Here is an 18,107-nt window from a genome sequence, read left to right as displayed (position 1 = left end):
CAGACTCGATCTCTCCTGGTGGGTCAGGAGGCTTCGTGTGGGCGCCCGCCTCTGACTGCAGTCCGGAGCCGCTAGCAGTTGTTGCCCAGTCTGTGGTGTCCCGATCGTCGCCCGCCCCACCTCCCTTCCACCTCCCGTGCGTGCGTGTGTGCTTGTGTGTGTGTGTGTATGTGTGTGCGTGCTTGTGTGTGTGTGTGTGTGTGTGCGTGCGTGCGCACCTGCGCAGACACATACATTAGCCAGGTCTGACTCCCTGCCTTCCTCTGCGCTCCTGCTGGGTTTAGTGGGCACCACTGAAGAAGAGGTGCTGAGTAGATGCACATGTGTGTTTTGCCCCAGGGCCTTTGTTTACACTGGGGCATGTGAAGGTGAGCACTGCACAGGCCTCCCTTCGGTTTTGAGCCTTCCCGTAGCCTCCGCTGGGCATCTCTCTCCTCCTTTTCCACGCTGTGTGTGCTTTGCTTTGTTCCTCCTGCTCTTTATCATGAACCAGCCAGTGAGCCTTCTTGTGCTGTTGCGAGGAGCATTTATTAAGCAACTCCTTTATGCAGAGCACAGGGCGGGAGCTGTGGCGTAAAGAGAAGGGCCTTCAGTGGGAGTCCTAGGCTCAAATCTCTTAGCTCTTCCTTGTGAAAACAGCTCCCCAACCTGTCGGAGACTCAATTACCAACTCTTTAACATGGGGGAAGTAGAGACTTTTTTTTTTGGAGTAAATAAAGTAATGGGTGTGAGGCATCCTGCCAGGAGCGGTGTGTGTAAGGCTGACTTGGTAAACATTGGTGCTGATTTTGGTGCTCGGGGCATATCCTCTCACCTATAGAGGGGGTGCGGGGTAGGTCTGCTCATGAAGGAAATGGGTATGTAGACAGCCAACTTTGGAATTCCTAAGGGCCTGACCAGTGAGGCCAGACCATGCTTGGGCCGACTGGGAGAACTAACGCTCTGTGTGGTTTGTCCCAGGAACAGTTGGGACCCCAGGAGGCAGCGGCAATTGTCAGTGAGCTCTGCAGACAGTGCTGATGCCAAGCGCACCCAAGACGAAGGAAAGGACTGGGGCGAAACAGGAGGCAGAACCCGTGTCGTCCGGAAGGTGCCAGAACCTCAGCCGCCTTCTAGGAAGCTTCACAGCTGGGTGTCAGGCCCTGACCACCAGGTACCGTGGGCGCTGCAGGGGTTCCGTGCCTGTGGTTAGCTGGGACGCGCGCGCGCGCGCACGCACACACAGAGACACACAGAGACACACACACACACACACACACACAGACGCACAGAGACACACACACACACACAGACACACACACACAGACACAGACACACACAGACGCACAGACACACACAGACACACAGAGACACACACACACACACACACAGAGACACACACGCACAGAGACACACACACACACACAGACACACACACACACACACACACACACACACACACACACACACACCCCGGAGGTCCAAGGCAAAGACTCCAGCAGGTCATCTAGTTGGCTGTCCTGTGTGTTTATGTCTCACTGAGTTCAGTGGTTGGGCTTCTGAAAAAGCCTAGGTGGACATTCTTTTTTTTTTTTTTTTTTTTGATTTAAAATTTTTCTTTTAAAATTTTGAAAACAGTCACAAACTTACAGAAAAGTTGGTGTAATACAAAGAGTATTTTTTCTGAACCATTTGAAGAGTAAGTCGCCAGCCTGATCAGCCCGTCACCACGGAACACTTTGGTATCTATTTCCTGCCAAAACATAACATTCACTCTAGGTAACCAGTCAAATATAGGAAATTAGCTTTGATACATCACTGCCATCTAATCCTCAGACTCCATCCCACTTTTACCCATTGTCCCATTCATATTCTTCATACAGAAGGATCCAGTTCAGAGTCACACGCTGCCTCAGGTATCCTGCTCTTGAGTTCCCTTCAGTCTGAAGCAGCTTTTCAGCCTTTGCTAAACCTTCATGACATTGATACCTGGGAAGATGACAAGCCAGCTATTTTGTGGAATGCACTTCAAATCGGGTTTGTCTGGTGCTTCCTCATGATTGGGTTCAAGGTTTCCATTTTTTTGGCTAGAATCTCTCAAAACTGTCACTGACTCTTCTCATTGCATCCTACTGGGTGACCGTGATTCCACTCTGCCCGTTCTGACAACCTTCACTTTGATCTCTTGATTAAGGTGGTGGCTACCAAGTTTCACACCATGGAACTTTCACACACTCTTCCAGATTTGTAATTGATAGCAATTTTGTGGGGAATTACTCTGAGACTACGAATATCCTGTTTCTCATCAAATTTTAATTAATTAATATCAGTGGGTTATAGTCTGTTGCTCTCATTGTTTCTGTTGATGTTCAGATTGTCTTTGATTTGGGAGCTTCTTCAAGCTGGCAGCTGTGTGCTTTTTACATCTCCATTCTTTTTTTGAGGAATTCCTTGCTTTCTGATAGAACAAGTTTTTTTTTAAGCTCCTTTTGTCCTTATGCTACCTTGGCCCTGGAGTCAGCCTTTAATGATATTTAGAAACTAATATTTGGGCACCAGGAGTACTATTGCTGTTAGAGTGTCACAGCTCCTGGACCTTCTCCGTGGACAGAGTCAGGAAGTGTAGGTATGTGACACACACACGTGAATCACAAGGATATCTCAAGTTCCTCAGAGGTCATTCTAGCTGTTTGCCATTGTCCCTAGTATTTGTACCTATTCGGTCAGGCTCCCTGTTTCTGCCCCCACCCTCTCTCCCTTGCACGGGTGCCCTCCTCAGCCACTCAGATGTCAGTGCACCCCACCTCCACGTGGCTCTGAATTTCCCTGCTGGGCCATCTCTTCTAGGGGTTTCTTCTTCACCCTGCTTGGTTGGGCCCCAGCTCCCACACCAGCCACATCTCCATGTGCACACTCTCGTCACCTGCCCTGGGCTCTGACCACCTGCCCTGAGCTCTCTGACTCCCGGGCACCAGGTGCCTGCCTTGTTCTGCCACCTCGCGTGACTTTTGGACTGAATTGAGCAGGAGGGGCAGAGCTGGGGATGGGAAGGCATTAATTTAAATACGCTTTGGCAGAATTGCCCTTTTCGATGCACTTTGCTATTTAAAGGGCTCCTGTTCCGCCTCTCGGTATAAAGTAACAGTGCTCGGTACAGGGGACGCAAGTGAAGATAGACACAATACGACTCTTGTAAATTACCTTGCAGTTAGTCCAAATTTCATTCACATACTGGGGTTGCTCAGTGTTCAAAAGAAGATTTCACTTTTATCTGCTTATAACAACACTGAATTATCTGAATAGAGTCAACAAAGATAAAATCTCTATAACTTTTATGGATCCAAATTTCTGAAAAGATTTTCACACTTTAAATATTTTGCAGAACATTTAGTTTATAAAATGATAGCTCATCTTCGGGCAGCTCTGAAAGGCACATCTGTAGTCTTGATGATGTGCCTCAAGAGTATAGCCTTTGATTCTGCTGTTTCATTTCTGGGAAATTCTGAAGGGAATAATAGTCAGGGATAGGCCTTAAGGATCATCTGCAAGGATGTACTGAACACCAGGGGATAAGGTAGGTCATGGGATAGATGAGCCGTGGGGTGAGACAGGGCACAGCCTTTATGGAGCATGGGCAGATGGCAGCGGTCAAGGGCAAAGGAGAAGAGTGCACACTTTGGTAAAAAGTACCTTCGTGCTTCTAAGTTAGAAGTTTATAATCTTGTGATTGTAGCAATTGTCTCTGGATTATGAGAAGTTACTTTTTAGGAGAAAACTCCTTGGCTACAGTCACTGTGTGACATATTGCTTTTATGGAGGTGTAATTAACATACACAAAAAGGCATAGATCTTGTTTTTTTATGTTTGATGACTTTTTGACAATTATATACATCTGTGTAACTACCACTCAAAACAGGAAGTTGTGTATTTTTTTTTGCTAGTCATACCTCATTGGAATTCCAGTGGCTGGGGTCCAGTTAAACACGCCCGTCATCTATTATTGCATGTTCTGCCTGCAGCTTCACTTCCTGCCAATCAGTGAGAAATCTTTCCAGTGTTGGTAGTTTTTCACGCTGCATTGGTGGCACCCTGGTTGTTTGTCCAGTAACTGACAACGAGCGGGAGATTCAAAAGTGGATGAAATATCCAAAAGAGATGTTTTTAGAGATGTTTATTTATTTTTATATATAAAGAATCACTTTGAAACCTTATGTCTGAGTGTGAATTTCAATTTCTTGTGGCTCTTCATATCCAGAGGTGTATGTATTGTCGTGGGAGAAGCAGTAGAGCAGTTTTGTGGCTAAGAGATGATGAGTGTGTGCTTTCCTGCTCTTGGTGTTTAGCTGGGGAGGTCCTAATCTTTTTTTTTTTTTTTTCTTGGTACACGGGCCTCTCACTGTTGTGGCCTCTCCCGTTGCGGAGCACAGGCTCCGGACGCTCAGGCTCAGTGGCCATGGCTCACGGGCCCAGCCGCTGTGCGGCATGTGGGATCCTCCCGGACCGGGTCACAAACCCGTGTCCCCTGCATCAGCAGGCGGACTCTCAACCACTGCGGCGCCGGGGAAGCCCGCGGCCCTAATCTTGTGTGCTCAGTAGTGGTGGTGAGAGCGTCCATTTTCTCAGTGTTTCCTGCGTGTCTGTCACGGCGTTGAGTGCTTTGCAAACGACTCAATGTACCTTCACAATCCCGAGGGCTTCCTTTATTACCGTTCAAAACGAGAAACTAAGGTGTAGAACATTGGCGCTCACCCAAGCCTCATTCCAAATATAGTAAAGGGCAGAGCAGGATTGAAACCCAGGTCCGCCTGCCGCGGGGCCGCGCTGCCTCTCTAAGGGGCGTGAGGGTCCTGGGAAGGAGAGCCCATCCCATCCTGGGGGCGCCGTGCCCGGGTTTTGATGTGCATTTCATCTGAGACCGTCTCCTCTCGGCAGAAGTCCTCCGTGGGCAGTGTGTTCCGGCAGCAGTCTGTCGAGGACAAAGAGGACAAGCCACCCCCGAGGCAGAAGTTCGTCCAGTCGGAGATGTCCGAGGCCGTGGAGCGAGCCCGAAAGCGCCGGGAAGAGGAGGAGCGCCGGGCCCGGGAGGAGAGGTTGGCCGCCTGTGCCGCCAAACTCAAGCAGCTGGACCAGAAGTGCAGGCGGGCTCAGAAGGCGGGCGGGGCCCAGGAGCCGGCGGGGAAGGAGGCGCCCCACTCTCCAGGCACCCCACAGGAGAATGGCCCAGCTGTCCGCAGAGGTGAGCTGTAGGGCCCCGTCCCATGACCTGGAAACCCTACGCTGTGTCGCTGGTTGGTTGTCTGCGTCTCCCTGGCTTTGTAGCACCACCGTGGCTCACAGCTGATGTGTGGGGGTCCCGGTCGTTAAGAGTCTCGGCCTGGGCCAGGTGCCTGGGTTCACATCCCATTTCTACCACTTAAACCAGCTATCCAGGCGCCTCACGTCTCTGGTGCGCGTTCCTGAGTCTGTGAAGTGGGTTGACGAGAGCTTGTACCTCCCCGCATGCTGAGGGGCCACGGGGGAGCGTGTGCACGAAGCCCTTGGCGATTTCTAGATGCAGAAAAGCACTCACGTCCTCACGGCAACGCCACCGGTTTTGTCATTGCCGGTGTTACCACCCGGCTCGACTGAAGACGCGGGTGCCGGAGGACTTCAGTAGGAGCACGGGATCTCTCTCGGGACGTTGAAAGAAGCCTGCCTGCTTGTCAGCATACATTTTCCCCGACAGTTATTCTAAGAGGAGTGGATCGCGTGGCTGCGCAAGAGACGCTGAATAGCGTTAGGCAGTGGAGGGCGTCTCTTGCTGCAGTTTTAAAGAACGGGATCAGCTGTGTTTTTTGTGACTTTCTTGAATCAACTAAAACCAACTCTCAAGTAGAGAGGGGCCTGATGTTAGTTTCAGTCGCTGAGAGCTTCTCCGAGGGAAGTCTTATTGGTGATACGATGGCCATCAGAGCCCTTCTGGCCGAGGAACTCAGAGAAATCGACCCTTGTCCTCCTGTAAATAAATGTCCTGTCACTGAAGTCTGAGTGAAGCCTGGGCCCAGTGTCAGGGACTCACTGAGCGGGGGCAGTGGAGAGTCCAGGAAGTAGATGGCGGGGAGCGAGCTTGGGCCCGGGTGTGGGGTGTGCCCTGAGCTCCTCTGCACCTGCCCTGCCTGTCAGTGTTCCGCTGGGACGCTGGGTCCCCAAGGCTTTGCATTGGCGTTTGTTTGCCTCCTGCGGTAGATTTAAGAGCACAAAATGTCAATTATATCTCAATAAAGCTGGACAAAAAAAAGAATGCAAAGCTGGGATGGGGCAAGAAAGAGGGGACTTTCAGGGAGAAGAGTGATATGGGAGGCTGTGGTGAGTATTTACTTCTTGTCAGGCACTATTTTAAGTGCATTATGTGGATCGTCTCAGCGAATTAATTCTCCGGAGGCCCGGTGGGGTAGGTGCAGTTGTTGCCCTCATTGAACAGATGAGGACACGGGCCAGCGGGGCTGCCTGGCCGGCCGGCTCACACAGCCTTGGGTGGAGGGTGGATGTGGGGCTCTTGTTGAGCCCCGACCGCTCTGCTTTACTGGGGTCTGTTTTAACAGAGCCCCTCCCACCCGGAACCACATCCCGGCTCTTCTGCTGACTGTGTGCCCTCAGGCGGTTCCTCTGATCTCTCGACCCTTAGTTTTCTCCCCTCTGGAGCGATGACGATGTGGGGGAGTCCGTGAGCTTGTGCGTGGGGAGCATGTAGCACAGTGCCGGGTTTGAGGACTGCCAACCGGAAAAAGCGTCTGCCCTGGACATCGCTCAGCTGAGCTTTGGTGAGCTCACCGGGCCGTTTCCCTGCTTCTTTGTTCTGCAGGCTCCCCTGAGTTCTCTGCCCAGGAAGCCCCCAGCACGTTTTCGGAAGAAGCCCCTACAGCTCCTCCAGCTGTGGCTCAGAGCGGCGGCAGTGACGAGCGGGCCAGGGAGCCTGGGTCCCCCGCGCAGGAGTTCAGCAAGTACCAGAAGTCGCTTCCGCCCAGGTTCCAGCGCCAGCAGCAGCAGGTAAACAGGAGTCGCTCAGTAGGTGTGAACAGACCTGCCCGTGGAGTGGCTGTCCCCTCTCCTTTCCCCACGCCCCCTTCCAGTAGAACAGACAATAGAAACCCACCCTCGTATACGCCAGTCAGCAGCAGGGGTGCGGGGGTGAGGGCCTTGGGGCGTCAGCCCCTGTGGATGAAAGCCCCTGGTGGCAGTTCATGGACCCTGTTGTCTACGCCAGTAAGGACTGGGTAGTGGTGCCTGAGTGGTTTTCATCCAGAGTTGCACACGGTGGCCACTCCCTACACTGACAGCGGCTGCACCCTGGGTGCCTCCCAAGGAGTAAGGAAGGCCTGCGAGCTGCTTGGAGAGCCTCCGAGAGAGGCGTGTTGGCGTTCCGTTAAGAATGTAGGTTTGTAGGTTTTGAATCAAGACAGCTTTGGGTTCTGGTCCTGCTGGTGCAGCTTATTCAGCTGTGTGTGGCTTTGGGTGGGTCAGTGTAAAGCGGAAGGAATGAGTCCCTGCCTCTCGGCACAGTGGTGAGGGTTCTATGATGCCTGTAAACTGGTTTACCGGTGTGATCAATGTCATCTTTAATGGTGCTCCATGAATCTTACGAAGGACCTACTCTTTGCTCTGAGGAAGATCGTATGGGTAATGGTTGTAATTCCAGCAGTCTCTCACAGGCCTGGTGATATTGCTGAGCTGGAACCACTCACCAGCAGTTGTTTGTCTTACAGGCATAATCGGTGAAGCTTATTACTGATGAACAATGCATTTTGGTGGGAAACAGGTCACGCGTGGACGTTACTTAGTTCAGCAGCTAGGCGTGCAGTAAATTATTGTTAATAATCGAAAAAGTTTCAGAACGTGGGTGCCCTGGAGACACAGATCAAAGTCTCCGCCTTTCCCCAGAATCTCTTTTAGTTGCCTTTAAAACGTTCACCCCCAGACCCTACTTTCCTTGGGCTCCTAGGAAGCATTCCAGAAGCTCACCATGTCCTGTGCTCTAAGCAGTAAGTTACATTCATTGTGCTCGTGTAGCATTGTGCTGTGAGCAGGCGCCGTGCAGTTACTCCCGGGCTTGGCGAAGAATTACTGCTGACTGGAGAGATCTCTGGAGTAACTCGAGCCAGACACAGTAGTAACAGTTGCTCTAGGTAACTCTTCTGTGGGGCAGTGACAGGTAAATCCGTCCTTAAGATTAGAAAGAAGTCTGACGTGTCAGAGCAGCCTGAAGGAGTCTGGAAAGCAGACTGTCTGGTCAGCTTCCCTGGGGAGCTGGGGTCTAGACAGGAGGAGGAGCTGTGGGCAGAGACCAGCGGAGTTCTGCTTACTGAGTTCTGAGTGCTCCGAAGAAGTGCCCTGAGCCCTGGCGAGCCTTCCAGGGAATCCAGCCCAGGCTGGGATTGTGCCAGCCGGCTGGCAGGAAAGGGTGTGTCCTCCTTGTCTGACTCTGCACCTGCATCCTGCCAGAATGCTGGTTCGGGACGCAGTTGTGAGGGCAGCCCTGGAGGTCACTGGTGCTGTGGAGCAGGGTCTGAGATGAATCCTCACTGGGTCCAGGTTCTTGATTTTTAACACTCTATTGATGCTCTACGTGTGTCCTTTTGTGCAGTGAATTTTCTTCCTACCAAGTCTGGTGGTAGAGGTGAGGATACTGCAGTGAACTTGGCATGTAGTCTCTTGGTTTAGGGAGGGAAACAACCAACAACAGTTACACAGGAGAAGCACCAGTGCCGTGGGAGCCGAGGACGGGGGACCTGGTCTTGCCTCAGGAACTGTGGCGGGTTCGCAGAGGCAGTGCTCTTTAAGCCAAAACCTGAAGGATGGGTAGGGCTGAGCGGGTTTGGGGCCGGAGGGAACAGAGGGCCCGGCGTGTTTCCAAGACCGGAAGCGGGCGGGTGGGCAGGCAGGTGTGTGGAGTAGAGGGCCGGGGCAGTCGTGGGAGGCGATGCTGGAGAGGCGGGTGGGGCAGGACCCGCAGGGCCCTGTAGGTCATGTGCAGCCCTGTCGGACTCGGGCTGTTAGAGGCAGAGCTGTGGAGGACCCTTGAAGACTCCTGACGTGGTCAGGGCGTCGGAGTGAGGAGGGTGGATTGAAGGGGCAGAAGGAGGGGAGGCGGAGGAGTGTCGTCTGGTGGCGGTGCCGACAGGGAGATATGCCCTGGGAGCTGTGCCGGTCACATGTCAGCTCCAGGAGAGTGTTTGATCTAAATGAAAGCCCAGCCTGCAGAGGAGCCTAAGGGCCCAGTTGTGATGATGGCACGACTGTCCGTCAGTCCTGGGAGAGAGCCAGAGCCTGAATGCTGTAATGTCCCTGGGGCCTCCCCTCTGTGGTCTTCTGTTCTGGGTGGGTTGTCTCTGCCACCTGATGGAAAGCTGGAAGAGTGTGTGTGCGTGCACACGCACTGCCTCTCTGCCCCGCAGCACCTGCCCAACTGGGTGTCTCTCCCTGGTCAGGAGCAGCTGTACAGGATGCAGCACTGGCAGCCGGTGTGCCCTCCGCCGCCCCACCCGCAGCGCACCTTCTACCCGCACCATCCTCAGATGCTGGGCTTCGACCCCAGGTGGATGATGATGCCTTCCTACATGGACCCACGAATCCCACCCACTCGGACCCCAGTGGATTTCTATCCCTCAGCCCTACATCCCTCGGGTAAGCACCGTGGTCCAGTGGGCCATCCCTGTGGAACTCAGGACAGTGTGGTGTTTAAGGGTATTGCCTTGGGAGGTAGACAGACCCACCTGGATTCCAGTCTGACCTCTTTGCAAGTCACATATCCAGTCTTGAGTTTTACTTCCCAAAATGAGGGTACGGTAGTACCTCGCACAAAGAATCGTCAGGAAGAGACCTTAAGATTATGCATTGTAAATTGCTTTAATTAATTTTTATATCTCTGCCATGTTGTTTTGTCCGTCTTTCCATTCTTTAATGTTCTTTGTGTTTTCTCTCTTATTTTCCTTGATTAGTCTTTCCCAAGGTTTGTCTAATGCCCTTTTTTAAAAAAAAATTTATTTATTTTTGGCTGCATAGTGTGTTCGTTGCTGCGTGCAGGCTTTCTCTAGTTGGCGGCGAGCAGGGGTACTCTTTGTTGTGGTATGCAGGCTTCTCACTGCCGTGGCTTCTCTTGTTGCGGGCTCTAGGTGCGCAGGCTTCAAGTAGTTGTGGTTTGCGGGCTCTAGAGTGCAGGCTCAGTAGTTGTGGCGCACGGGCTTCAGTAGTTGTGTGTGGGCTCAGTAGTTGTGGCGCACAGGCTTAGTTGCTCCGCGGCATGTGGGATCTTCCCGGACCAGGGCTCGAACCCGTGTCCCCTGAATTGGCAGGCGGATTCTTAACCACTGTGCCACCAGGGAAGTCCTAATGCCATTTTTTTAATGCTGGTTTTTTTTTTTTTAAATAAATTGAATTTATTTTTTATTTTATTTTTTTATTTATTTTTTTTTTTGCGGTACGCGGGCCTCTCACTGTTGTGGCCTCTCCTGTTGCGGAGCACAGGCTCAGCGGCCATGGCTCACGGCCCCAGCCGCTCCGCGATATGTGGGATCTTCCCGGACCGGGACACAAACCCGCGTCCCCTGCATCGGCAGGAGGACTCTCAACCGCTGCGCTACCAGGGAAACCCCTAAAGCTACTTTTAAAAAGCATCTTTTGGATTTCTTAATTCCTGTATTTTATTTGGTTTTTATTTCATTAACTTCTGCTTTCTTTTCCCCCTCATTATTTCCATTGAAAGTATTTTGTTCTTTTTCTAACTGATTATGTTGATGAGCTCATTAGTTTCTGACTTTTCTCATGTATTTAAGTCTCACCTGAGCTATGAGCCTCTATGAGTTTTAAGATACATTTTTATTATCGTACAGTTCTAAATGTTAGTCTGATTTTATCTTTTTTTGAGTGACTTTTTATGGCATGTTGTAAAATTTCCAAATGTAAAGTTTTAATACCATCTTTATGGTGTTAATTTCTAATGTGGCTGCCGCGTGGTCGGATAACATGGTCTGTATGATACAGACCAGCGGTCACAAACTTTTTCTGTTAATGCCAGTTAATAAATATTTTAGGCTTTGAACTGCTATTCATTTTTGCTGTTGTAGAGCAAAAGCAGCTGTAGACAATAGTGAGTGAATGGGTGTGTTTGCTTTCCAGTAGAACTTTATTTTTAAAAGAAGTGGCAGGTCGAATTTCACTCAAGGGCTTGAGAAGAATGTATTCTCCAGTTGGACGTGGTCCATTACATCGTGCTTGCTAATTGTGCTGTACAAATGTCTGTATCATCACAATGTTTTATCCCCTTGATCAATTACTAAGAGGTATGTGAACATTTTGCACCATGATGTGGATTTTGTCAAATCTTGTAAACCTGTCAGTTTTTGCTTTATCTGTCTGGAAGCCGGACTTCATCTTGTTCCTTTTATCTTCTTATAGCACCTTTGTTATCATTAGTTGTGCTTTCTACCTTTAATGTCTACTCTACCTGGTAATCATTTTATTCCAGTTTTCTTTCGATTAGTATTTATGTGGTATCTTTCCCCCAACTTTTTACCGTCAGGCCTCTCTGAGCCCTTTTTGGAGGAGAATATCTTTGTACGTGTAAGGTGTGTATGGTTTTATCCACTTTGAAGCTCTGTGACTTCAGTTGCCGAAGTTGTTCCCTTTAGATTTATTGGGATTATTATATTCAGATTTCCTACTCTCCTATTTTATGCTTTCTGTTTATCCCTCTTTTCTATGCTTTTCTTTTTCTTTTTTTGGTGATAAGTTTTCCTATTCTTTTTGTTTGTTTTCCTTCTACATTCTATTTCTACTGTGTGAATGGTTGCATTAAATTCTAACATGTACCCTTGACTTAGCAAAAGCTAATCAGTATCGTTACCCTGAACCTGAGCTCTAACTACCTCCTCATCAGTCTTGTTATTTTTGCCTGGAATTTTAGTTCCACTTTTTTTTTATGCCCACCAAATCAGCTATTATTTGTTGTTTTGTTCGACCTGTTCTTGTTCAGATTTGCCTGGATGTTTACTAGTTTCTTTGCTGCTTATCCTTCCATCTGGGTTCCATTTATTTCTTCACGAAGTACATTCTGTCCAGGTCTTCAGGAAAGTTGTTTTGGCAGTAGATAGTCTTCGCCTGAGAAAGTCTTGATGTCACTCTTTCTCTTGAATGATAGTGTAGCTGGGTATAGAGCTCGAGGTTGGCAGTTACTTTCTTTGAGTACTGTGAAGATAGTATTCCTTGTTTTCTGGCTCATGTGTCTGATTCGTGTCTGGGTAATCTACTGTTTTCTTTCTGGCTGCTTTTAAGATCTTCTCTTTGTCTTTGGTCTCCTGTAGTTCCTTCTCAGTATGCTGTGTCTAGGTATATATCTATATGTATCCTTACCTTATTCTGCTTAGAACTCACAGTGCTCGAATCTGAGGATGTATGTCTTTCATCACTTCTGGAAAATTCTCTTCTAATTATGTCAGATTTTGCTTTTTCCTCATTCTTTATATCCTTTCTTCCTAGGTCGCCCACTTAGATTATTTTGTGCCTTCTCATTCTGCCTTCCAAGTCTCTTAAATATATAAGAGAGCTAACCTCTGTGGTGCCTTCTGGGAAAATCCTTCAACTATTTTCCAATTCTCTTTTCTCTCCAACTGTGTCTGATCTGCTCTTTTTTTTTTTCTTTTTTTTTTTTACTGTCCAGTGAGTTTTTAATTTCAGTGACTCTGTATTTTTATTACCAGAATTTTTTCCTCAAATCTGTCATTTTTTCTTGTGTCTTATATTTTTCGTAAGCTTTTAATTCCTTCCTTTATGCTTGTAATCATTTAAAACATAATTTTCTAGTGCTTCACATTTTAATTTGTTACCTGAAGTTCTTGAGGAAGGTATATAATCCCGTGGGCTTACCATGGACTCATAGCGATTGTTTTCCACACAGTGTTCTGGTAATTTTGGATTGTGAGTTCATTTTCAGCAGAGCTTTGTTTATCGTGGGGATCTAGTATAGCTTGGTTTGAGGGTATATCCCTCCAGTGTGGTTTTATGTTTTCTTCTGCCAGCCTAGAACTACCCTTTATTTTAACTCAGGAAGTTTCTGGAACATTCTAGGGGTATAAATCTGAACTTCACCCTCCTACCTCCAGACCTGCATGAAAGCTGGCATGTGGCTATGAAAGTCCTCACGGAGGACTGTTTTCCCTACCCTAGCCCGGGCCAAGACACAAATTCAGTCATCTCCCTGTACTAAAGAGCATATATTTTTCTGATGCACCTTTTAATTGAGGGCATCGCCCTTTGAGGGCCTTTGTTTAAGCAGCATCTCAGCTGCAGCTCTCTGCCTTGTGCGGAAAAGCCCCGTCTCCTGTCCTGGGGGGCATTTAGGAGCATGCCCGTAGGTTACTAAATCTGATGGATGTGTCCCTGGCTCCCCTCTAGGGAGCACCAGCTTGTGGCTTTGGCCGTGGCTGTGGTTTCAGCTCCCTGGGGGTTTCCCGGTTTTGGGGGAACAGAGCTCTGCGAGTGAAATGTTTCATGTGTTTTGTCCAGCATTTTTGTGACAGGAGGTTTTTTCAGGTAATATGAGCTGCCATATTGTCAAAAATAGGTCCGTGTACAGTGTGGAGCAGTTCCGCACACCTTGTAGTCAGTACTTAATAAATGGTGTGTAGTTCTAGGATTCCAGAGAGGATCCCCACCATCACCTGACTCAGCCTAACTTTGTGCTGGAGTCATATATTGATGGCATTGGAACAGAGCACTCCACAGCTAAAAGAAAGGTTAAAGCCGTTGGTCTAATGCAGAACCATTTTCCTGGTCAGATTATCTCAAAAGATGGGCAGAAAAACACTGGGGGCCAATAATTAGCTTTGTGAAGTATTTGAAAAATCAGATCTTCTTTTCTCCACAGAATCTGGCCCAGTGAGAGACCTTTAATGTCGTCTGCAGCAGCCCAGCCCCCTTGTTTGATAGACGTGGACAGAGGGGCCCGGGGAGGGCGGGGGTGCCATTTCCCTGACTGGTTTATATCTGGTAGGACTGAGACATCAGCATGTCCCAGTCTCCTCGGGCCAGCTAACAGTTTAGTGTCATTTGTGTATCCCCCACTGCCCTTCCATGTACAAAATGTGGAGTGTTACTGTCGAGCTTAGGGGTAGAAATAAAAGGAGCTAAAGCCCCAATCCTTTTCTGAATCTTCTTGCAGGGGATTGGAAGCAGGTAGACGCTGGCTCCTTGTCGCATGTAGGCTCCCTGGAGCGTAGCTCATCTTCCTTGTGTCTGTGCAGAAGACCTTCAGGCATCTTGCGTTGCTGGCTGACTGGCCCCCCAGCGTTCCGCTGACACCCATGAGCTCTCCCGTTTGATGGTTCCAGTTTCCATTTGCCAGTTTGGTTTTTTTTGTTTGTTTGTTTTTTGCTTTTTTGCTGTATGTGGGCCTCTCACTGTGTTGTGGCCTCTCCCGTTGCGGAGCGCAGGCTCAGCGGCCATGGCTTATGGGCCCAGCCGCTCCGCGGCATGTGGGATCTTCCTGGACCGGGGCACGAACCCGTGTCCCCTGCATCGGCAGGCGGACTCTCAACTGCTGCGCCACCAGGGAAGCCCCATTTGCCAGTTTTTTATAGCCTTCAACACAGGGGCTCTTCATCCAGGAGCTAGCATTGGACCTTACAGGTGTTTGAACAGGCCTTTCAGATAGCATGTGTGTGTGCCTTCAGAGGTTCTGTGATCAGAAAGATGGGACCTCAGTGATGTTAAACAGGTGGGGTCCATGTGAGAGTTGGGGCAGCTTGTCTCCTTTGGGCCTGTGGTTGACCCATGGCTTGCTAAACGAGGTGACTGATTGGTTCTTTGCCTTCTTCAGGATTGATGAAACCCATGATGGCCCAGGATTCTCTCAGTGGAACTGGCTGTCGCTCTGAGGATCAGAGCTGTGTGCCCCCACTGCCAGAAAGGAAAGTGACCACCATCGATGCAGCCCCTGTGTGGAGCCCCGAGGGTTACATGGCGTTGCAGAGCAAGGGCTACTCGCTCCCCCACCCGAAATCCAGTGACACTTTGGCCATGGACATGCATGTCAGGTGAGGCGAAACTTGGTCCTACTGACCTGGAACTGAAGGAGGGGTCTCCAGGTCCTCACTGAGATAGGGCTCTGGGAAGAGGCCCTGTCCCAGGAGATGGTGCCCCCTGGGGAAGGAGAGTGAGATAAGGATGGCCGGATGCTTTTGTGTGAGAGGCGCTGATGGCAGCTGAGGGCCCGGGAGAAATCCTGGCGTCAGAGGCAAATCCCGCGGAACCTTGGGCAGGGCCGAGGGGTGGGGGCCTCACAGGGCATGCGGGGTTGAGTGCGTGTGTCGTGGCTCCTTCCTGTGAAAGTAAAGGCGAGCTGGCTGTGCTGGCCCAGCGCCCCAGCCTCTCCGCGGACGCCCCGGCTCCAGCTTGTGTGAACCAGAGGATCCCCGGCTGCTCGCTGAGTCCACCGGCCACTGACTTCTTCACTCTCTGGACTCCAGGGGCCGCCACCAGCCCATGGCCCAGCATCTCTGAGACCTGTTTAAAGATAGAGCGAATGTTGGTGCCTATGTTTTTTTCTTTTTCTTTTTTTTAAAAATTTTTTTCTTTTTAAAACTAAACTGTGTTCAGCATGGAACCCAGGAACCAGGCTCCAATCACATTGACTGATTTTTCTGGTTCCTTTTCAGGAATGAAAGCTCTTACTCTGCCTCACCTGGAAGGTCAGGGGGCGTAAGTGCCCGGCGCGATCTCCTTGAGGAGAGAGGGGAGGAGTACTTGAGTGCTTTTGACAAGAAGGCCCCAGCAGACTTTGACAGCTGTGTCTCTTCTCAAAGAATAGGCCAGGAGATTTTGTTTCCACCCCAAGAAAATGTTCAGGAAGCAGGCGCGCCTGGGAGTCACACCCCAAACCTCAGGTGTTCCACACTGGAGCCCGACTTTGCCCCGGCTGAGAAAAAACCAGAGTATAGCGACTGGGACGTGAGCCGCCAGCCGAAGGCCGCCGACCCAGACACCAGGGTCGAGAAAGAGGCGCCCCAGGAGGAGCTGTCCTTCAGTGTCTCCTCCTGGGAGAAGGAAGGGAGCCCTGGCAAACAGCCGGCCCTGGAGCCCGAGTGGACACCAGAAGCCCGGGGCACCGGCAGTCAGCACCCGGAGCAGACCAGCAGGACCCGGAGGTCTGGCCCCATCAAGAAGCCCGTCCTGAAGGCCCTCAAGGTGGAAGACAAGGAGAAGGAGCTCGACAAGGTGAAGCCGGAGCTGGGAGAGGGGAGCGCCCGCCTGGCTCGGGAGACGGGGCCCGTTTGCGAGGCGGCCGAGGACCAGGACCAAGAGAACGCCCCCGCGCTGGCCAGCGTGGCCCCGGCCGCCTCAGAGGACCGGGGCTCGGCCCGTGCTGCCTTGGGCCGCGAGGCCAGCCGGCCGGAGGAGGATGGCCAGCCCGACGGGGCCCGGGCGGCCAGCCACACCCCCCCTACCAGGAGGAATAACTGGATCTTCATTGATGAGGAGCAGGCCTTTGGGGGCCGGGGGCAGGCCCGGGGCCGCGGCCGCGGGTTCCGAGAGTTCACTTTCCGCGGGCGGCCCGCGGGCGGCGGCCTCTGTGGCGGGGGCGTCCTTGGGGCGCGGGGCCTCTATGGCGGCAGCCAGAGGAGCGGCCGCGGCCGGGGACCGCGAGAGTTCGGGCTGGCAGATGACTTCCCCCGGGCCAAGCCCCGGCGGAGGATCGCCAGTGAGACCCACAGCGAGGGCTCTGAGTACGAGGAGCTTCCCAAGCGGCGACGGCAGCGGGGCGCCGAGACCGGGGACGAGGGCGCGCTCCCGGAGAGGGAGGAGGCCGCCGGGAGGAAGGGTGACTTCAGGGAGTCCTGGAGGTCCGGCAGGATGTGCCCCGAGGAACACGGCGGGCCAGAGGCCAAGAACCGAGGCCCGCGGGCCTTCGGGCGCGCCCTCCCCCCGCGGCTGAGCAACTGCGCATATGGCCGGAGAACCTTCGCGGCCAAGGAGGCGGCCCCCTGGCCGAGCCGGGTTCTGGTCGCCTCCTGGCAGGAGTCCGGCCCCCCTGACACGTGTGGGGCCCGGCGGCCCTCAGACAGAGACTACATCCCGGACGCCTACAGACACCCCGACGCCTTGGGCACCCGGGGCTTCGAGGATGGCCGTGTGGAGGACAAGAGGGCCTTCTTCCAAGATGACCACGCAGCAGATTCGGAAAATGCCGAGAACCGGCCCTTCAGGAGAAGACGGCCCCCGCGCCAGGACAAGCCCCCCCGCTTCCGGCGCCTTCGGCAGGAGCGGGAGGCCCTGGGCCTGTGGGGGCCGGAGGATGAGCAGCCCCTGCCAGCGGGCCAGTGGCCGGGCCGGCCCAGACCCTGTCCCGGGGACAGGAGCGGCACCACGGGCCGCAGGTCCCCCGAGCTCGCCTACCAGAATTCCTCGGACCACGCCAACGAGGAGTGGGAGACGGCCTCCGAGAGCAGCGACTTCAGCGAGAGGCGGGAGAGGCGGGACGGGCCCGGGCCCGGGCCCGGGCCCGAGCCCGACCCCCAGGCCGACGGCCTGCCCGGGGCGAGCACGGGCGAGAAGAAGGAGCTGGCCAAGCGGAGCTTCTCCGGCCAGAGACCCCTCGCTGACAGACAGAGCCGGAAGCTGGAGCCGGGAGGGTTCGGGGAGAAGCCTGTTAGGCCAGGTGGCGGTGAGACTTCTCCCCGTTATGAGAGCCATCAGAGTGGGACGCCTTTGAAAGCCAAAAGGTAAACCGGAAACAGAGTCCCGGGTTCTTTTTTGTTGCTGTCGTTCTGTTAGCCGGTTGTCCCAGCGGCACTTCATGCATGCGTGTCCCGCCGTGTGTCAGGGCCCCGACTCCTTCCCCCTCGTTGTGCTCCAGGAGGGCGCCTGCCTGCCGAGGCCATTGTCCGTGAGCGTCTCCATCACTGGCTCTCGCACTGCTGTCTGCTTCTTTTGTGGCGTGCTGCTGCTGCTGTGGCTTCAGAGCTAAGCCTAGAGCCCCTGCCCCGCCGGTCCCCCTGTGGTTGTGGTGCCCATCCCAGTCCCTGTCTCACGAGCTCAGCCCCCGTGTGTCTCCTCGGAGTCCAGCCGAGGGGCCACCGCCACAGAGGGGCGCTCCCTGT

The 18,107-nt window shown here is 52.3% G+C and overlaps 1 protein-coding gene across 5 annotated transcripts in view; it reads left to right on the top strand.

The window, feature by feature from the left end:
• Window positions 1–18,107, top strand: part of PRRC2B (proline rich coiled-coil 2B) — a 58,739-nt gene that overhangs the window by 20,776 nt on the left and 19,856 nt on the right. For 4 of the 5 annotated variants that reach the window (XM_060154022.1, XM_060154021.1, XM_060154020.1 and 1 more), the window contains 6 exons: window positions 961–1,153; window positions 4,912–5,215; window positions 6,821–7,005; window positions 9,441–9,639; window positions 14,828–15,044; window positions 15,666–17,729. In XM_060154022.1, coding sequence (XP_060010005.1) covers window positions 961–1,153; window positions 4,912–5,215; window positions 6,821–7,005; window positions 9,441–9,639; window positions 14,828–15,044; window positions 15,666–17,729 — 3,162 coding nt within the window. The remainder of the gene's footprint in view (window positions 1–960; window positions 1,154–4,911; window positions 5,216–6,820; window positions 7,006–9,440; window positions 9,640–14,827; window positions 15,045–15,665; window positions 17,730–18,107) is intronic. The other variant, XM_060154024.1, reaches the window with a different exon arrangement.

This window comes from Lagenorhynchus albirostris, chromosome 7 (assembly GCF_949774975.1).
Source record: "Lagenorhynchus albirostris chromosome 7, mLagAlb1.1, whole genome shotgun sequence".
In the NCBI taxonomy this organism is placed as follows: Eukaryota; Metazoa; Chordata; class Mammalia; order Artiodactyla; family Delphinidae; genus Lagenorhynchus; species Lagenorhynchus albirostris.
The sequence above is the reverse complement of the archived record's forward strand: the minus strand, read 5'-3'. Positions and strand labels throughout refer to the sequence as shown.